Below are 21,604 nucleotides of genomic sequence, written 5' to 3'. Positions count from 1 at the left end.
TGTTATGTTGGCTTTATTTAGACTTGTTTTACAATATTCTGCATACACATAAGATATATGATTTGATGTTATATGTATGTCCTGGTGAAACCATAATCACAATTTAAACAATAAAAATCTTGTGTCATTTTATAAAAATCTAGAATCCCTCATCATTTCTACCTCCAGCTATCACCAAACAACGAATTTGTCATTAAAACTTGTAGCTTTGCAACGTGTAGAAAAACATCTTCCAATTTGTGGCTTGCCTAATTTTATTAAGCTGGAAGCCTTCTGTAACGATGGCTCTGCTCGGTGAATAAATTCATGCCTTAACAATGAAGGCAATTCGTTTATATCCTTTTGTGTCCTTCCTCCATATTAGGTTTCTGCCTTGCGATGACATAGCAGAAAAAGTCAATATTGAAAGCCAAGCCTTGACCTTGGACTTCCAGGTTCTAGAACTCTGAAACATAAATTTCTTTGGTTATAAATCACCTAGTCTCTGTGGTATTTTGTTATAATAGACCAGATTTTTTTTTTTTGTCTGTGTTAATTTTTGTGACTACAGCAAAAACACCTCAAAATACAAAAGAAATATTTGGTTCACAGATTCATTCCAAGATGAAGCAACCTCAACGACTTGGGAACTGAATAGTACCAGGGAGGGATCACCTAGTGAGTCACCCAGCAGACTGACTGGATTCAGTTTAACTTCAACAATGCTCCCCAAAGAACTATTTTCCACCCTCTGTGACCCAATGACTCCTAAACACTCTACATCCACCTTCTGAACACTAATTGGATTACATTTCCACCCTGTTACAATTACTTTGGGGTTTAAATTCCTTCAGAGTTCAGTCAAGTCCTGCTCAAATGACAGCCAAGAGTGTATTTCTTCTTGCTCTATTATTTCTTATTTCACTATTTCATCATTTGCTCTTATTTTTTCTATTTCTTTGAATTTATTTCCAATCTTATCGCAGTCTTTCTGTATTTAACAAAGAGCTCAGACTTGTAAACACACATTGACGTTCGTTTTGAAACGATTCTTTTATCTTCTTGCTTGTGCTTTTTCAATTTCTTTAAATACAGTATACATTTTTTCATTTTCGATAATCCCAATATGTGCAGACTTTGTGTATCCAAATACCAAAGATATTGTTTGAACATCAACTCTTCTCAGTGTGGCTAGTTTGGACTGGATGAGACACATGAGACATGGGAACCTGGTACCAAATCTCACTGTCATGACCAACTGCACAATTTTCAACTCCCCCCAAAAACAGAGATGGCCAAGTTTCACCCATTTCTCCCTGCCGTTGCAGAATATCGCTCCCTAGCCCTGGCCCACAGGAGGGCCCTTCCAGATGCTCAGCGCCACCCGCGGTGGGGCCTCCAAGCAGGCCACCGGTCCTATGTGGGCACAGCTTCATTTTCCTCGGGTCTTTGAAGTCGCACCGCCTGGGACCTTGGTCTACGCGGTGTGGCCCTCGGACCTCAAGGGGCTGTGAGAAACGCCGACGGGGTTTTCTGTTCATTTTGTTTAGGTGTTCTCTTCAATCGTAATGTACTTTTTCTGTTTTCTGCATTCAGAAAAAAAGAATAAATACCATCTGGGGAGCAAATGCGCTTAAACCTGTTTACATAGGGGAAATAAGGAGGCGAGGACTATCTCGTCAGCTCGTAGGTCGGGAGGGTGTCTCGACTACAAACTCCACGCTTCTGAGGAGGAAATGCGTCCACGCTGCCGCGCCCCAGTTTCTTCCCAGGCTCCCGAGTCTACCGCCCCTCCTTCAGGTTCCCCCGCCCCGAAGCGCGGCCTCACCGGCGCGGTCCCCGCCAGCCAGCCAGCTAGAAAACCAGCCGCCCCGAAAACCCGGAGTAACGGACTGCGCCCGAAGCCGCATCTCCACAGGGCCAAGGAACCTGCGAGCGCGCATGCGGCTGGCGGGGGTCGGGTGGGGCGCAGGCGCACTGGCGGGCGCAGGGCCGCGCGGGGCCTCGGGCGGCTGGGAGGCTGCGCGCGCGGGCTGACGTGTGCGGCGGCTGAGGAGGCGGCGGGGCGCCGGGCGGGGAGGGGGCGAGGCGGGGGGCTGAACCCGGAAGTGGGGAGGCGCTCGAGCGAGCGCGCCCGGAGTGGAGCTCGGCGGCCGGCAGCCAGCGGGGGAGCCCTGTGTTCCCGGTAATGGACGTGCGGGGCTTTAGCCCACGGGTGCCTGGGTGGGGAGGGTGGCGGGTTCGCCGGCACCCGGGGCGTCCTCCGCCTGGCCGGGGCCTGGGAAGGCTCGTGGGCTGCCCACGGTCGTCCGTCAGCTTGACCCCGCGTGTCTTGTTCTGCGCCCCTCCCGGGGCCGTCTCCCGCGAGGCGGTGTTGACTGGCGGGGCGCGGGGGAGAAGCTCCCTGTCCCCCCCGGAGCTGTGCCTTGCTTGCCCGGGAAAGCCCTGTTCTTGGAGACTGGGTTTCGCGGGCCGCCACGGCCTTATTGTCGCCATCCCCGCGCCCCCGACCACGGCTGCAGCCCCCCGAGCCTGCGCGACCGGGGAGGCTCTCTGCCTTGGCGGCCCGGTCTTGTTCCCCCTCTCTGTCAGGCCTGGAAGGCGTGCCGCCGGGACTTTGTTTAAGATTATTCTTTTGTTGGCTGCCTTTTTGTGACCTGGCCCTCCTGGTTCTTCCGCCCCCCACTCGCCAGGCGGGAGTGTGAGCTGTGATTTGATCACCACGCACTTGTCACTTGGAGGCTCCGCTGACTGAGGAATGCCGCCCACCTGCTTAGCGTTGCTTGGCCGCGGGTCTCTGACTTGGCTCTTGGACTCTTTTGCAGACCATGAAACGCTCGGGCACGCCCCTCCAGAAGCTGTTCTCCAAGACAATCTAGCGTTCACGTACAGACCCCTAAGACACGTATGAAGTTTCTTGTTCTGGATTCGCAGTAGTGCAATGAAGAAGAGGAGAAAGGTTACTTCAGATCTTGACGAGAAGATCCACCTAGGCTACCATAAAGATTCTTCAGAAGGAAATGTTGCAGTGGGCTGCGACCCAGTGAGCTACACGCATTCTCCAGAAAGACCAACTCCTGACGCTTTGCACTGCTGCCAGGAGCTGCCTCCCTCCCCAGATCAGAGAAAGCTGCTGAGTTCTTTGCAGTATAATAAGAATTTGCTGAAGTATTTGAATGATGATAGGCAGAAGCAGCCCTCTTTCTGTGATCTGCTCATCATAGTGGAAGGGAAAGAATTCAGTGCACATAAAGTAGTGGTCGCCGTTGGCAGTAGCTATTTTCATGCCTGTTTGAGCAAAAATCCAAGCACTGATGTTGTCACCCTGGATCACGTAACACATTCAGTTTTTCAGCATTTGCTTGAATTCCTTTATACGTCAGAATTTTTTGTGTACAAATATGAAATACCTCTTGTTTTAGAGGCTGCAAAATTTTTGGACATTATAGATGCAGTGAAGCTACTGAATAATGAAAATGTTGCTGCTTTCCAGTCAGAGCTAACTGAGAAGTCATCACCAGAAGAAACACTAAATGAATTAACTGGACGACTGTCCAATAATCATCAGTGCAAATTCTGCAGTAGACACTTTTGTTATAAAAAGTCCTTAGAGAATCATTTGACTAAAACACACAGGTCTCTGTTATTAGGGAAAAAACATGGGTTAAAAATGCTGGAGAGAAGTTATTCCACAAGAAGATCAAAAAGAAGTCGAAAGTGCCCCGTAAAGTTTGATGACACCAGTGATGATGAACAAGAAAGTGGGGATGGGTCAGACAATCTGAATCAGGAAACTTTTGATACAGAGAAATCAGACAGAAATGATTCCGAGGACCCTGGAAGTGAATATAATGTTGAGGAAGATGAGCTAGAGGAGGAAATGTCTGATGAATACTCCGACATTGAGGACCAGAGTGAAAAAGAACATCAGGATGCGGAAGAGGAACCTGAGGCTGGTGATTCTGTAGGAAATATTCATGAGAGGTTGACTCCAGTCGTCATTCAGAACAGTAACAAAAAAATACTGCAGTGTCCTAAATGTGATAAAACGTTTGACCGAATAGGTAAGAAAGAAAAAGAGCTTATTTTCTGTCAGTAAGTTTTCTTTCCATGGATGTTTTAAAGGTGATATTTAAAAACTAAACTCAGAGTGACTTTTGAAAGGAATGCTTAAGTAGAGACTATGCTTTGGTTTTCAATAACAAAGTTTATCCTGTTGTTTGAAATTTGCTGTGACTCAGTAACTCATTCTACATATGTATGGTGGCCTTAATTTTTCTCTTTCTTATGTCCTAAGGGTAGGTGACAGATCATTTGTTCATGTAAGACACTCCAGAGCATCAGTTATTATCATACAGAGCTTTGGCTTATATGCCAATTAAATTTTCATGATAAGTGCTGCATCTTTGAGTTGTAAGATTGAATTAAATCGTAGTATATTTAACTATTTGTATGCTGTTTCCCCTTGCTCAGGGTAATATGTGAGTTACAAAAGCTTGTGTCATCACTTTTCAGGTGTTTGATAGTTTATAATTAGGTTGTTTTAGACTAGCCTTATAGATAATTAAAAATAAAATTGTACTAAGCATAATCTAGTTCTACAGTTCTAGTCTTTAGGAAGTGACCTAATTGCTAGTACCAATTATTAATTATCATGAATAAATAAATTTTACCCTGTAAGTTAAAAGTAGGTAGGAATGTGATCTGTAAGCTGAAGCTTTGTGTCCATGTATGTTTTAAGTTCAAGATGTCTGGTATTTGCTAGTAAAATAGCTTTTGGAAATATCTTCAGTGAACCATACTAAGGTACACCGAACTGCAACAATTATGCTTTACCATGCAATTTAAGTTATGAGAGTGAGAAATATATTCTGCCACGTAACAATGGTGAAAAGTGTATAATGCAATCTGACTTTGTAAAATTATTTATATACTTTTCTATCTCCATAGGTCTTGCAATATTGAGTTATTTATATCATTATAAGTGGACATTTGTATTAACAATCATTTGCTGTCTGATTATGCTAGGTGCACATGGGTGTACCAATGTTAGCTTTTTTAAAATGATCTTTTGAATATTTTTCTCTGAAAATATTTTTGATAATCCCATTCAATAGTTATTTTTTGTGAAGCTGTTTTGTTGTAAGGCTGTATAGAGTGAGTGAAATAACTAGTTGTGTAACTGAGTTGCTTAAAAAAGCAAATGTAGGAGGGATATTCAACAAGTTCATGGGAAATTCATGTAAAAAACTATGCATGGATCGCAAAACTTTTTTGCATCAAAATTATCTTTTAATTCTATATTTCCACAAACTTACTGAAGTGCCCTCATAAACCAGGCTCTGTAAATTTTGTGGTAGAGTTACAAAAAAACACTATGAGGGTATTTCTAGAAGAGAGGAAAGAGTGACTTTTATGTTTTGGGGTAACTGAGAGCATTTAATCTTTCCAATAGATTCAACATCTTAGACTTTGTTCCTAGTATATGCTTCCTGTATTCTCTTAATTGACCTCATTTGACGTAGAGATAAGTAGGGATCAGTTAATAGATGACATTGTAGGTTCAGCACGTAGATCTCAAACTGTCTTGTTGAATATGAGGAATGTGTGATGTTTCATGAAAGAGGAGTTTTAACTTTGGGAAAACTATATAATTCTCAGCCTGTATTAACCCTGCCAAATTCTCTAGTCAAAAACAAAACAAAGCAAAACAAAACTACATTTTTCTTCACTTAGAATTTCCTTAAATCATTTCACCACAGGATACTAAATATCTCAGAAAACTAGAATTTTGTCCACACAATTTGGGGGGACACACCTTGAAATTAGGAGCTGATTACTAACAGGAAGGCATTGTGTATACAAAGTTTTACGAAGTTCGATACAGATAATTGAGGGAATTAGTAGGCCACATTATGGGTTTGTTTCCAGCCCACTTTACCAAAACTGTTTACATATGTTTTTTTTTTAATCCCCTACACCTCATGTCACCGCCTTGCTTAGCCACTTTAGGACTGCTTAGTTTTCAGTAATACTTTCTCATCTCATTTCATGGACATGTCTGTGTGTCTATCCAGAGTGTCCCTCTAGTTTTCCTTAGTACTGTTCTTAAGCCCATTGCATTGTTATCTCTCTGTGTCTGTCCATGAGGATGAGCTTTAGTGATGTCAGACTTCTAGGATTTTTGAATCCAGGTCTTGGCTTTGTTGCTGAACCTATATGTGCTTTTGAGTGTCATACGTAAAGTTAGATAATAAAAGTAGTACTTCATTGTAAGGGAGAAAGATAATATATAAATGACATAATTTTTTTAAAGGACATGTGGAACAGAACCTGTGAATTCTGAATGTCCTATGTCCATCTCTTCTCATATCGCACACATTGCAGCCACCAGATAATTCGGTATTTATTGGTCTTGGTAGAATGAAGCTAATACATCTTACTCTTGGGTAGTAGTTTTGAATATCTCTTGGATAGTGTTCTTTTTAATATGAGAAGTTTTTGACAATTGCTTGTTTCTTTGGACCATGATAGAAAGTTGGTGTGAGAATGTACTTGGGAGCCTAGAAGTGGGCTTCTGAAAAACTCCCAGGCCTGCCGGAGCCATTAGCTTCACAATTGATTTCTACTAACCTGATCCTTTGGATTTTTTTTTTTTTTTTTTTTTTTTACCTTTTCATGTATTTCATACTTTTAGTGAGCTATCTGCTCTTATTACATTTTTTCTTAGGCTACCAGCTGTCCTTTTCACAGAGAATTCTCATGCAAATAAGAGATCTTTGATCTTTCTCCCCATACCAAATAGTGACATGACAGATGGAGTGAGAGAAAATTTGTGTAACGTCTTTTTTTATTGTTCCTACAGAGAACTAAAATCTTTCCTTGGGTTAAATTCATACTCTTTCCTAGAGGTAGAAAAGGTTTCATGCAGTTTTTTTGCATGTGACTCACTAGTACATCCTGACAGATTCCACCTGTTCTTTTTTCATAAGTAATTATGATAATTATTGAAGACCGAGTATTTTATTCATGTTTTCTTTAGGGTATGTTGTATAACCAGATTCCCAAAAGATTCCAAATGGAATTAAGATTTAGCAATATCAGATTTATAATGAACGCATTCTTTGATGTTTCTCTTTGCATACAGAATTCAACGGTGATAATTTTACTTGGTCCATATAAGAAGTTCTGAGGTGGGAGGTCTTTTTCCTCTTCTTTTTTTAATAATTCTTTTTAAAAATAAATTAGGAAGAGTGGGAGAGATTTTCCATTCACTAGTTGAGTCCTCAAATGGCCACAATAAACAGACCTAAGCCAGGCTGACGTCAGGTGTCAGAAAGGGACCAGTCCCTGGGAACTAGGATGTCATCACCTGCCTTCACAGGCACAGTGGGGGGGATTGGGAATCCAGCTCCTTGCTGATGGACCTGGGAAAGAAGAGTAGGAACCTGCCTTCCCAGGCACAGTGAGGGGGATTGGGAATCCAGCTCCCTGCTGATGGACCTGGGAAAGAAGAGTAGGATGGTGCTAGACCTTGGGCCCTTGTACCCATATGAGAGACCAAGAAAAAGCTCTTAGTTCCTGTCTTCTACCTTGCCCAACCCCAACCATTGTGCCTGTTTGGGAAGTGAACTAGCAGATAGAAGATCTCTGTCTGCTTCACTCTGTAATTCTGCCTTTCAAATAAATACAATAATCCTTTTTTTAAAAAAAGCAGCAGCAGGGCCAGGCACAGTAGCCTCCTGGCTGAAGTCCTCACCTTGCGTGTACTAAGATCTCATGTGGGTGCCAGTTCTAATCCTGACACACTGCTTCTCATCCAGCTCCCTGCTTGTGGCCTGGGAAAGCAGTTGAAGATGACCCAAAGCCTTGGGACCCTGCACCCGCATGGGAGACCCAGAAGAAGCTCCTGGCTTCAGATCAGTGTAGCTTTGGCCATTAAGACCCCTTTGGGAGTGAATCAGCAGACAGAAGATCATCCTCTCTGTCTCTCTTCCTCTCTGTATATCTGCCATTCCAATAAAAATAAATCTTAAAAAAAAATCTTAAATAAATCTTAAAAAAAAAAAAAAAAAGCAGCAGAGCAGCCAGGGATTGGAACTCTGGTAAGGCATGCCACTATTGAAGGCAATGGCTTGGTCTGCCATGTGACAGCATGAGCCCCACAATGTCAAATTTGTTCACATGAAAGTATCTAATTTGTGACTCTTGAGACACAGTTTGAGTTGGTATTCAGTTGAGAAAGAAGCTTGGATGAAGTGTCTTAGTACTCTGTGCTACCCGTTGACAATTGGAAATTGATTGAAACTTTGATAATTTTGAAATGAACATTTTGATTTATTCATTATTATTGAATACTCTAACCAATAACAGTGCAGAAACAGATATAGATGTTTAATATTTTTGCTGGTTGGTAGACACACACACACACACACACACACACACACACTCCCATCACAGGCTACTAATTGATTTAAACATGGAGTTAATTTGGGTCTTAAATCGTTCTGTTCTTACCAACCCCTAAAATGGCTGCCTGACCTTTTGAATTAAGAATTCCCTTTAAAATTGCTTCTTCTCTCTTTTTTTTTTTTTAAGATTTATTTATTTATTGGAAAGTCAGGTATACAGAGAGAAGGAGAGACAGTGGTGAGAAAGATCTTCCATCTGATGATTCATTCCCCAAGTGAGCTCAACGACTGATGCTATGCTGATCCAAAGCCAGGATCCAGGAACTTCTTCCAGGTCTCCCACACTGTTGCAGGGACCCAAAGCTTTGGGCCATCCTCGACTGCTTTCCCAGGCCACAAGCAGGGAACTGGATGGGAAGTGGAGCTACTGGGATTAGAACTGGTGCCCATATGGGATCCTGGCATGTTCAAGGCGAGGACTTTAGCCACTAGGCCACAATACTGGGCACAATTGCCTCTTCTCTTATGCAGTAATTATTATCCATGGAAGTAATAGAGCCTATAATACATATTTGCATGCAATATGAATTTAAAACTTAGTAAAAATTTATTTTGCCTTAGAGATTCTTGGTCTCTTGACTTAAAATGATTTTCAAAAATTTGGTGCTAGTTTTGGCTTTTTAAGTTTCTTTCTTTTTTAAGATTTATTTTTATTTTTATTGGAAAGTCAGATATACAGAGAGGAGGAAAGACAGAGAGGAAGATCTTCCATCTGATGATTCACTCCCCAAGTGAGCGCAACGGCCGGTGCTATGCCGATCCGAAGCCAGGAGCCAGGAACCTCCTCCAGGTCTCTCACGCGGGTGCAGGGTCCCAAGACTATGGGCCGTCCTCAACTGCTTTCCCAGGCCACAAGCAGGGGGCTGGATGGGAAGTGGAGCTGCCGGGATTAGAACCGGTGCCCACATGGGATCCCAGCGTGTTCAGGGCGAGGACTTTAGCTGCTAGGCCACGCCACCGGGCCTGGCTTTTTAAATTTCTACCTTCTTTTTCTTGTTTAAATCAATAAAGTCTATTGGTTTGTAGGAAAACAAAAGTTAGAGTGTCAGAATGGTTTTGGTTTTTAATTTCACTACCATGTCAGTAACAATTTTGATTTGCAAACAAATACAAGAATTTCCTGACTTAGAGGGAAAATGCTAACAGTTATTAATGTGACATGTTTATATGAGATGTATTTACATAGAAGAAAAAGTATTGTTGAACATTGTTCTTATATTTAAATATTTTTGTTAAATTTCTCTTCCTGTTCATTTAGGAATAAGAATGAAGAGATTTAACATTGTAGGATCTTGGTGCATGCAAGGCGAGCTTTAGCTGCTAGGCTACCATACCGGGTCCTATCTTTCATTCTTAAGATCTCTCTGTCTTTCTTCCTCTCTGTATGTCTGACTTTGCAATAAAAATAAATAAATCTTTTTTAAAAATTTATACAAAACATGCACATTCTCTAATTAAGAATAGTCATGTTTCAGAAATTGCTGTTATTTAAAAATCCAATTGAATACTGTTAATGTTCACTTTTTTTTTTTTTTTTACTGTTTGCATTATTTGCAGGCTTTAAGCAATGATTGGGATTTTTTTTTTTTTTTTTTAATTTTGTGCAGTGACTTCTGTCTTTGCAGCGTTAGCTGGGATGCCTGGTACTGAACAGGGAAGTGGTGTTGGTGGGGCTGTGTATGTAGAACATTAATGGGGAAGCACACCCAAGTGGTGCAGGGAAACTGTGGGACCAGTAGTGGCAAAGAGACAAGTCAAATTCTTGGAGAGCTGAATTTGACGCCTTAGTTTGACTTGCTACAAGGACCACTCATAAATCAGGTGAATCCAGGTGTATGTTTTTATGCGTGTGCACATTCTTTCCTTTTTGTTTGCAAAGCAGAAAGAGAGAGGAAGGCAGAGACAGAGAGCGACACGTCATCCATCTCCCGTTTCACTCCCTGAATGCCTGCAGCAGCCGGGGTAAAGCCAGAGCCTGAAATTCAGTCAGGTTGCCCGCGTGGGCAGCAGGGGCTCAGGTGCTGGGCCATCGCCTGCGCCGCCCAGAGTGTGGGTTGGTAGGGAGCAGAAGGCGCTTGGGACAAGCTGGTGGGACGGATCCCAGGTGCTGTGATAGGGAGTGGGTATCTCCAGCGGCGTGTTCATTGCTGTACTAAATACCCACTCCTCCAGATTGATATTTACCTGTGTGTCTGTACTGGGATTAGTAATACAAATGAAAATAATAATGACCAGTATTTGTCACTGCTAATTATGTATTGATATGTTTTAAGTTTTTGCATATGAGCTTGTTTTTCAGAGCTACATAAAATGTTACTTAGATAGTTTACAAACATCTCCTGGGTGGTTTGCGTCCATGTAAAAATTGGCCTAGACTGTTACGTATATGGCCTATGCTTAAATGCCTAATTGACATTTTTATCAGACTTTTTCTTCTTTGCTCATGGTTGGTATTCTCCCCCCCCCCTTTTTTTTCAGCTTTATTTAGTTTTTAATATTGTTTACATAGTTGAGAGGGATATAGGCCCACAGGGATCTCCTGTTTGGGTGGGGAGGGTGGAGGTTTGGAGGAAGGTGGGTGGAACACATGTTTCAGTTCTTTTTATTCTGGTCGGCTTGGGGGGCGGTGGGCGGGGAGCGGGTGGGTAGGAGAAGGCCACTCCTTACTGGCAAACTACATCAGCACCTGGGGACAGAGAGCAGTCACTTGGTGATGCCTTAAAAACCCCCATGTAGGGAAGGATATGCCAAGGCCAATAGACCTTGAACATATTTCCTCAACCCTGGTGCAATAAAGCTGACAATTTCTCACAGCCGTCTTCCCTTTCCTTTCCTCAGTTCACGGAATAAGTGCAGTGTTCATTTTTAAGTAACACAGAAGTAATTAAGCTTAATCATATATAGATATAACTAGTAAACCAGTGGCCATATATTGATAAAGTACACAGTTAGTTGTGTTTATCATTTTTCCTTAGTGACCTTTTAATATTTTGAACTTTTCTTCCTAATTTTAATGCTAGAAGATTTATCTTCTTCTTAAGTGCCTAACTAAAATGGTATACTTTCTGTGAGTTTTTTTTTCCTTATTTTTTAGTTTAGTTTTGTTTTTTTTTTTAACTTTTTGTTTGAAAGGTAGATTTAAAAAGAGAGAAGACAGTTTGGAGGTCTTAGCCCACTGGTTCACTCCCCAGATGGCCACAGCGACTAGAGCTGAGCTGATCTGAAACTGGGAGCCAGGAGTTTCTTCCTAGCTTCCTACATGAGTGCAGGAAGCCAAGGCCTTAGGCCCTCTTCCACTGTTTTACCAGGCCATAAGCAGAGAGCTGGATCAGAAGTGGAGCAGCCAGGGTAGGAACTGGTGCCCATATGGGATGTCAGTGCTTGTGAGTGGAAGATTAACCACTGCACTGGCTCCAAATCTGAGCTTTTAATAGAAAATTGATCTTCATATTAGTAGTGTTTTTTTTCCTCATTTTTCTTAAGTTTTACATGAAGTTATTGCAATTCCTGAATAAAGTTTACATGTTCAACACTGTCGCATGTAGTTTGTGAATTAGTTTATCCTTGCAAGTCTGCAAGGTAAATATTGTTTTCCCATTCATACTGTAGTTTATTTATCCAAGGTCATAGAGCCTGCTGTTTAAAACTCAGGATTCTGGGCTGGTGCTGAGGCATAACAGGTACAGCTGCGACCTGCAATACTGGAGTACCATATGGGTGCTAGTTTGAGTCCCCAGTGCCCCACTTCCATCCAGCCCTCTGTTACTGTCTCTACAAAGAAGCTCCTAACTCCTGGCCTTGGTCAGGCCCAACTCCTGCTGTTGTAGCCATCTGAGGAGTGAACAAAAAACAAGAACAAAAAGAAAACCAGGATTTATAGCCAAGTGTGTTTATCCAGGATATGTACTATGTGTGATACTCTTTTATTTCTGGGATGTGGAAATTTATGTGCAACACAATGATGTAAATATTTTTATTCAAAATAGGAATGCAAATGAGAATTAAAATGTATTCTTAGACTTTCTTCTTTTTTAAATGGTAACACTTTTCTTTGAGGATCTGTATTACAATTTCTTGAGTCTTTTGGAAATACCTGCGACATTTGTATTGGACTGTTTCTACTACAATCAGGTACTACCTGGGATATGACTCTGGATATCGTATCCACTAATCCTGTGTAGCTTTTCTTGCTTTCCTGGATACTATTTATGTTATTCCCTAATTATAATTAATAATAAAAGAAATAAAATAAAAGTTATTTACTTCTTCACCTTTTGTAAGTTGGATAAATCTTACATGAATGAGTTATACTGAGGTATAGGTTTTATGCGGTATTCTAGACTTGTAGTACCCTTAACCAGTTTAATTTCTCTAAGTTGAAAATATGTGTTATAACATGCATAGACAAATTTTTAATGACATTTTAAAAAGAACTCTAAAATCTGAGATTTTCTTTCAATTTGTGGGTAAACAAATTGAATTAAATGATAAATATGAAAATAAGTCTTAAATTTGAGTAGTCCTTTTGCTGAAGATTAGTTTTACTTTAAACACATACATTTTAAAGTGTTAGGTTCAGAAAATTTGCCAGTTTTCAGAAAATTTCTGAGAAAACCTTGTTGTTTGTACAAGTATGTTTTGAGAATTAACATAAAACAGTAAGGCTTTGAAAGTTAGCAGTTACAAATTCAGGTGTACTTTTTCTAAGTTTGTGTATGTATATTTTCTAAATTGTGAGCTTTTATTCTGTCAGTTTTTACTCACCAAATTGCAAATGCTCAGAATTTAATTTTGCTTTCTCTCCTTCTGTAGGCAAATATGAGAGCCACACTCGTGTTCACACAGGGGAGAAGCCCTTTGAGTGTGATATTTGTCACCAGCGCTATTCAACAAAGTCTAACCTAACTGTTCACAGAAAGAAGCACAGTAATGAAACAGACTTTCATAAGAAGGAACACAAGTGCCCTTATTGTAACAAACTTCATGCAAGCAAGAAGACTTTAGCCAAGCATGTTAAGAGGCAAGTATTATCTTGCTTCCGTAATGAAGTGTGTTGCGTTTTCTATTTTAAATAACATAGTTAGCTAAAAACATCTGTGCGATGCTTCTATCCGACCCTACCCTTGCTTAATATCTTGTAGAGACTACAGATTAAGAATGTTAAGTGTTAGTTTGACTTTTTATTTATGTATATAGAGCTTTTTTGGCATTGAAGCAAGAAAATAAAAGTTTAAGATGAGGGAGATTTTTAAAAGGTTCATGGAAAATTCATGTTAAAAGAAAACTGTATGGATTTCAAGGTTTTTTTGCACCAGAATAAACTTCCCTTTCAGTTCCTTATTTCCAGAAACTTTTGGAGGTGCTCTTAGGAAATTTTTGTTACCCAGTTTCCTGTGTTGAGTTTGGCGCGTGTATCTTGTGAATATGTGTTTTGAGAAATCTTGGAAATTAGTCATATTTATCCTTTTTATACCTGTAAATATCTGTGAAAGAAAATATAATATTGCATATCTTATTCTAAAAAATTAGTGGTGCATAAATTCTGAAAAATGTATTAAAGTCTGGGCTAAAAAATAATGCAGTAAATTACCTAATATATTATCTGTAAATAGCTAGATTCTTGAATGCATTGAAAGTATGACTAAAATTATAGCATAAATACAATAAATGTATTTAGGTGATAATGGTATCCATTGTCCTATGGAATTCATGTGCACCTGTCATTTTAAGATAAGAACTGGTATCTGATTCTTATGACAACTGTTGACAGATTCATGTGGAAATCTGACTCATTAATAGTTATTTCTAATCAGTGTTTTTTTTCCTTTTTAGATTTCATCCTGAGAATGCACAAGAATTTATTTCCATTAAGAAGACAAAGAGTGAAAGTTGGAAATGTGATGTAAGAACTCTTAATTTGTGTTATAAGACCAAAGTAAATATAAGGTTGCCTTTTGGTAATTAACAAGTAAGATAATTGGGGTCTAGAGTAAAAGTTTACCTCATTGCGCTATTTAAATGTATTTTGTTTAAATAAAGGCAGAGAGAAGGATCTTTCATCCTCTGCTCAGCTCCTTAAATGTCCACAGCAGGTGATGCTGCAGCAAGCCCAAGCCTGCATCCTAGAACTCAGTCTGAGTTTCTCCCATGGGTGACAGGGACCCAAGCTTTTGAGCCATCACCTGCAGCTTCCTGAGGTGCATCTTCTGCGGAAGCTGGAATCAAGGAGTGGAGCAGGGACATGAACCCAGCCACTCTCATGATGTGTGGGCCTGCCGCACAGTGTCTTCATCACTGCCAGACACCATCCTATCAGTTGAGCTTTGAATAGGATAGTTTTTCATGGAAATCCTAGTTCTTTTATTGAAATCACCATACCACAGGTTTATGGTTGTATTAACCTGTCAGGTTTTGGTTGCATTCTGACAAGTCATCTCAGAATTTAGTAGCTTTAAACAACATTTTTATTCATCTCATCCTTTCTTGTCAGGAATCCAAATTTCAGTCAGGGCTTTGTTAGGTGGTTGTATTGTTGTAGAAAGTGTAGTTTGAAGTTGTTTAGTTATTCGCTGCCAGTAAATGATCTCTTCTGGTTTGGTGCAGCTTCTCAGTGGCTGGCACCTTGCTGTTAGCTGATGACTAGGCTCTTAGCAGGCCTTCCTCACTGTGAGGTTTCTTGAGTTTCCTTCTAGAGTAGCAGATAACTTCTAAAGGTGAGTGTGTCTTCCCAGAAACCTATGCAAAGACTATAAGGTTTTTTATCGCCCAGCCCAGAAGAGCCAGATCATAAGTAATTAGAAACAAAGCCAGATAAAGGGAGAATTAGATTTTATTTTTCACTGGGAGAAATAGCAAAGAATCTTTTGATGTTCTTGCTCTGTCATATCCTTAAACTATTTTTTTAATATTTAGTGAATATTGTTTAAATGTGGCACCAGCTGTTACTTATCTATTGCAAAGTTTCAGTTAAAGCAGCAAAATCCTCACTATTGAAATTTCTTTGCAACTGAAGTTAATTATTAATTACCTTAACCCACATAAGAGGAAATCAAGATTCTGAAGTTTCACTATCTTGCTTATGAATGAAGATAATGGTATTTACCTAATGGACACAGTCCAACACCACTTCTTGCTAAAAACTTTGATCAAGATTGACATAGAATGAGCATTTTATAATGCAAGCAAAGCAATATACAAAACACCCAATGCCAGCATTATATGAAATAGGGAAAGACTAGAAGTGTTCCTGCAAAGATCTGGACCTAGACACAGACATTCACTTTCACCACTGCTATTCAATATAGAATTGGAAGTCCTTGCTAGAGCTATTAGGCAAGAAGAACAAATTAAAGGAATTCAAATTAAAATCAAAATTTTTAAAAAAAATTGTTTCTTCTTAGTATTTAAACAGATAAATTTTGTAGTGATTTTTCTGTGTTTCCTTATTCATATTCCTAAGAAAATATATGGTAGCAGTGATAAAACCCTCTATCCAAACATGTATTTGAAAGCGGTCATTTGGCACGATGTTTTAAGGCTCTACTTGTGGGAGCACTTGGATATGAGACCTAGTTATGCTTCTCATTCCAACTTCTGCCAGTGCCTGCCCTTGGAGGCAGCAGGTAGTGAGTGAATCAAGTCCTTGCGTATCTCTCACTCCTGTATGAGAGCTGGATTGGATTTTTGCTCTTGGTTTCAGCCTGGAGCAGCCCTAGCTGTTGCAGATGGGCGAATCTTTTTAAAAGTCTGTCTTTCTCTCTGTCTTAGTTTCTCTGTCTTTGGGGTAAATAATTTCTTTTGAAATATATATACACATATACACATAAAACAGGATTATTTAGAATTATGGTGGAAAGAATTATTAAATCGGCCTGTTTGTAATGTTGGGGTTGGATTTGTAGTACAGCAAATTAAGCCTTTGCCATTGATGCTGGCATTCTCTGTTAATTCTGGGTCAAGTCCTGGATGCTCCAGTTCTGATCCAGCTCCCTGCTAGTAATGCCTCTGAGAAAGTGTCACTCAACTGTTTGGTTCTGTGATACCCATATGGGAGATGCAGATGGAATTCCATACTCCTGGCTTCCGTCCTCTTTACTCCCTGCCCGTGTTTCAGTCAGGAGAGTGAGGGAAGATCTCTCTTTTTCTTTCTCCCACTGTAACTCCACTTTTTAAAAGGAGAAATAAATCTTAAGAAAAAAAGAAAAAAGAAATGTAAGATGTTGAAAATTGGTTACCTTTAATATTAATTTAAAATAATTCCTTGATGTAATTCCTCAAGGAGTTACTTTCTTGCCCAACTAGAAGTTCTTTATACTTTGGTTTTCTGTTTCATTACATTTCTTTTTGTTTGAATATATATTTTTTAATGAGCTTTTTAATTTTAACGTTTAATCCAGGTTCTCTTGTATTTTATATACATTTTCATTTAGATTTGTAAGAAGTCTTTTACTAGAAGACCGCACTTGGAGGAACATATGATCCTGCATTCCCAAGATAAACCTTTTAAGTGTACCTATTGTGAAGAACATTTCAAATCACGCTTTGCACGCTTGAAGCATCAAGAAAAGTTCCATTTGGGTAAGCAGACTCCTTTTTCTTAAAGTAGTCATAGGAATTATTGATTATCACATCATGTTGGAAGAGCACTCTATTAAAAGATGTCATTTTTTAAAAATAGTTTAGGTTCACAGAAAAATTGAGAAAGCACGGATAACTTGCTGCCTGTGTTCGTGCATAGTACCTGTTATCAGCATCTTGCAGAGTGATTCATTTTCTTTTATAGTTGACCAACCTAGACCAACACATCTATGACACCCAAAGTGAGGTTCACTTGTGGTGTTGTATGTTCAGTGTACAGTGTATGTTGTATGATCTTTGGGTTTGGAAAAAATACGTAATGACAGATCTTCATATTGTACTGCCAAGCAGATTTCACCATCCTGAACATCTGCTAGGCTTCCCTGTTCATCCTTTCACTCCTAACACCAGCCTCAGGCGACTAGAAATCATTTCTACTCTCTTCTTGGATTTATCCTTTCCGGAATCTCAGATGATTGTAATCATTAAGTATTTTTTAAATTGGCTTATTTTACATTGTCATATACGTTTAAGATTCCTCTGTGTCTTTTCATGTCTTCAGAGCTCATTTGTTTTTAGTGGTAAATAATATTGGATTGTCTGCATATATTTGCATTTGATTATACTTAAAATGCTGCTGGACTTGAGTTAAGAATAAATACTTGTTGAATGAGTTAAATTGGTAAAAGAGTCACATCTTATGGGAGATGAAACCTTGAGACATTTTAAATAAGAAAATATTAAAGGTACTTACAATGAAACGTATTTGGAGGGCCTCTCGTTTCTGTTGTGCAGAATATGTTGCAGTTTCCCTTGTTGTGGCAAGCAGTTTTACCTAAGGATGACTGTGTTTCTGAATTCCAGTGTTCATATTTGATTGTCCTTTCTTTGTGCTATTGGGATTAATATTTCATGTCCTTGTACAATTTATTCTTCCAAATTCAGAGACACTTTCTTCCAAATAGGCAGATTCCTGGAACTGCATGTGCTGTGTTTCTCACACATCAATACCTCTCCCTTGTGGCTTGCTAGTCAGTTAAACTCTGTCTTCAGTGACTTGTTAAAACCCTGGTCAAATTTGAATACTGCTAAGTCAGTTTTAGAATGAGACATATGGGCTTCATTTTCTAATATTAAACAAAGATGCAATGGTATGTTTGATCTACTCAGCATCACTGAACATTTATTATAATTAGGAATAGCAAAATATTGCCAGACTGTAGCTCAATATTAAATTGTCTCATCATTCTTCCCAAGTTTGTCATTACTTCCTCTCAGAAAGTTACTATATAGTTATTTTTATTTTGTTCTAATCTGATTTCAAACTAGAAATTGGCCTTTTAAATTAACCACATGTATGCTAAGTGCTGAGTAAGTTGATAAAGTGATGTTATATACTCACCATGGTGGTTTTATTTACTTCAAAACTATACAGATACTTATACTTTTTATTAATTTACTAATACATTAATTTACTCAAAATTTCTTGTATCCGTCAGATGCCAGGCCTTATACTTGTCTCTAGAGATTCAGGGAATATTATAGTTCACTTTCTAGGAGCCAAGAGTTTGGTAGGGAAGAGAAAACTAGAAACAAATAGTAGTAGGCATGACTCTGTGATACACCTATAAATTTAATTTAGAATCTGTGTGTAAAATTTAACATCACACTATTTTTTGTCTTAGGTCCTTTTCCATGTGATATATGTGGTCGCCAGTTTAATGACACTGGAAATTTAAAACGCCATATAGAATGTACTCATGGTGGAAAAAGAAAATGGACTTGCTTTATTTGTGGAAAATCAGTAAGAGAAAGGTAAAGGCCCTTTTGCATACTAACTGTCATACAGAAATCATTAACAATTACAGGTCATAAGGATTAAAGTAATGCAAGATATAAGATACCTGAATTGATCTTTAGTTTGAAATATAAAGAAAATGGATTTATATAAAATATTATAAAAATATAATATGGAATATAGGTAACATGTGGCAATTTGTTTTTTTCTGACATTCCACTAAAAATACCTGGTAAGTTTTCTGTTTGTTTTTAAAGAGATGTTCTTTCTTTTTCCTTCTTTTTTTTTTTGTTTTTTTAATTTTTTTGTAATTTAATGACAGACAGATCTTATATGTATTGGTTCAATACTGCACAAAATCTGGAAAATGGATGCGTTTTGAAGTAGTACCTTCAGAATTAACAGTATTAGATATATCTAGTTAGTAGGGTGACGGAGAGGCAGAACAGAAAGCATTAGAATAAAAGTCTGGAAAAGTTCCAACTTCGGATGGCCTTCCACCACCCACATGTCCTTGCTGCTGTGTGCCTGCCCTTCCCCCAGGGAGGGATTGCTGGACTGTTACATGATTGGACGATGGAGAGTGCTGACCGCAGTGAGCCTAGGCCTTCTCCTGCCAGTGCTTTGGCTCTTAGATTTTTCTTTGCAGCTTACAGATTAGAAGATCTGTCCCCTAGCAGGTGACACACCCAGATCATATATAGCACAGTCTGTCATCAAGACCCAGCTGTGTCCTTTGACCTTCCTGTCCACATGTTTCAGCCTAAGACACCTAGAACTCAGAGAGGCAAGAGTTACGATAGGGGAAAGCAAGAGGGGTAAGTGACCACTATTTCTACCCAGCTAACGATACACAGTTCGTCAAGCAAGAATTGGCTGTTCTATGAGAAAATCATTCAAACAAAAAAAAATAAATATGAGCTGCAGACATGTAGGAATGATGGCTAGAGTATAGACTCTAGTGGTTGAATTGAAGGGCAAAAGTAGAGCAAAAAGGTACAGGTATGTAAAATAAACATCAGAAAATTGGAGTATGAGACACATGAAACATCTGTATATCAGGTGTTTCAGAAAGGAAGGACAGAGAAAGTGAAGGAGAAATCAGTACAATAATTGAAGGTTTCCACAACTGAAGGACATGCGATGCCAGTTAGAAATGAAGATTCACGAGCCCCCACATTGTGTCAGTACAAATCAGTGCACTGGGTCAAGGAAGCAAACATACTTCTAGGCAGATGGGAAAGTCACATACCTCGTGTAGAACCATCTGGATCTTCTCAGCAGTATTAGAAGTAGAGATTAAATAGTAATACTCTCAAAACTGTGAAAGAATAATCTCCAATGCAGAATTCTGTTATCAATTTAACACAATCAGATCTGGACATAATACCATTTTCAAAAAGATTTATTTATTTGAAAGGCAGAGTAACACCAGACACAGATCTTATCTGTTGGTTCATTACTGTAGTTGAGTTTCCTATAGAGGTGGTGGGTTGTCTTCCATGCTTTCCTAAGTGCAGTAGCAGGGGGTTGGATAGTAAGTGGAACATCTGGGCCCAGGCCATGGCATTTATCAGTTGGCAGCTTAACCCTCTGTATTCTGTAAGGCCCTGGAGCCAACAACATAAAAATGTGCTTGACCAAATGAGAGAGAAACCATAGACAGGCTACAGGAAATAGCAAATTCATAGGAAGATGGTGAGTGAAGATCCCAAAATGTCAGAAGTGGAGTAAGTAGTCTACACTGGTAGTAAGCGGTGTGACTGCATGTGTGGGGAGCAGCACTCCACAAGGACTCCATCTTCTGGTGTGAACCCCTCTGCCTGTTTGCTGTGTGTGTGCTGGGAGATTCCTGCTGTATACTCTGACTGATATAACTGAGGATGTTCATTGCATTTTATGAATGTGTTCTTTCTTGAGCATTCTCTGATAATTAAGTAACTTCACAGCAACGTCTGACTGTACTTCTGCCACTTTCATTACCCAGTGTATTTAGCTCTGTCAGATGCTCCAACTGGAACAACTTAGTGATTTGTAGCATTAATCCGTGACTTTACCCACTGACATGCCAGGAAAATCTCTTGTTGACTCTTAGGAAGCTGCAGCTAGACCTTGACCTGGAGGCCGTGTTTGTATTCTCTTCTAAGCTCTGGAATAGTAGTGATATGCTTACTTTATTATCTTCTAAGCTCTTTAATAATGGTGATATGCTTAGTTTTATGCTTGCTTCTCAAAAGCATATGAACTTTGTACCTGCATATAATATATAATATACGTGTGTGTGCACGTGTGTGTGTGCAGAGGTTGTGCAGATGGAAATGCTCAACATGAACGGGTCCTTCTGAGAAGATGAGAGAAGGATGAGATCAGAGAGGAGCCTGTGCAGACAGTTTTAGTTGCTCTCATTTTATATTTAAATGATTAATACATCATTTAAACAGTATGTATTTGTCTACTTTATGCATTCCACTATATAAAACATTCATAACTAAAACATTCATAATTAAAAATTATAAATGCTGTTTTCATAAAATAATAGATGGCTGTGATGATAGGAGACTCTGTGCTATATTTATATGAAAATATATTTGCAGTTTGGTAAAATTGTATATGCATTATACATTGGTATTTCCCCTGTCTTTGACAACAAAAAGCAAACAAATCAAAAAGCAAATAGAGATAATGTTCTGAATTTTTACTGTAAAAGGGATCCAGAAATCTTTTTCCCAAGAATGAGTAGCACTCATCACAAACTGCTGCCTGTTCCTGGTTGGTGGGC

At 39.3% G+C, this 21,604-nt stretch overlaps 1 protein-coding gene across 2 annotated transcripts in view; it reads left to right on the top strand.

The window, feature by feature from the left end:
- The first annotated feature begins 2,086 nt into the window (after nt 1-2,086).
- The window catches only part of ZBTB41 (zinc finger and BTB domain containing 41), a 35,536-nt gene continuing 16,018 nt past the window's right edge, over nt 2,087-21,604 (top strand). The window contains exons 1-6 of one of the 2 annotated variants that reach the window (XM_040985405.1): nt 2,087-2,164; nt 2,805-4,043; nt 13,263-13,470; nt 14,283-14,352; nt 16,880-17,027; nt 18,713-18,842. In XM_040985405.1, the coding sequence (XP_040841339.1) occupies nt 2,921-4,043; nt 13,263-13,470; nt 14,283-14,352; nt 16,880-17,027; nt 18,713-18,842 (1,679 nt within the window). In that variant the 5' untranslated portion in view covers nt 2,087-2,164; nt 2,805-2,920. Of the gene's footprint in view, nt 2,165-2,462; nt 4,044-13,262; nt 13,471-14,282; nt 14,353-16,879; nt 17,028-18,712; nt 18,843-21,604 lie in introns of those variants that run through there. The other variant, XM_040985404.1, reaches the window with a different exon arrangement.

The sequence above is a fragment of the Ochotona curzoniae genome, unplaced genomic scaffold (assembly GCF_017591425.1).
Source record: "Ochotona curzoniae isolate NIBS_2020 unplaced genomic scaffold, NIBS_Ocur_1.0 contig_430, whole genome shotgun sequence".
NCBI lineage: Eukaryota > Metazoa > Chordata > Mammalia > Lagomorpha > Ochotonidae > Ochotona > Ochotona curzoniae.
The sequence above is the reverse complement of the archived record's forward strand: the minus strand, read 5'-3'. Positions and strand labels throughout refer to the sequence as shown.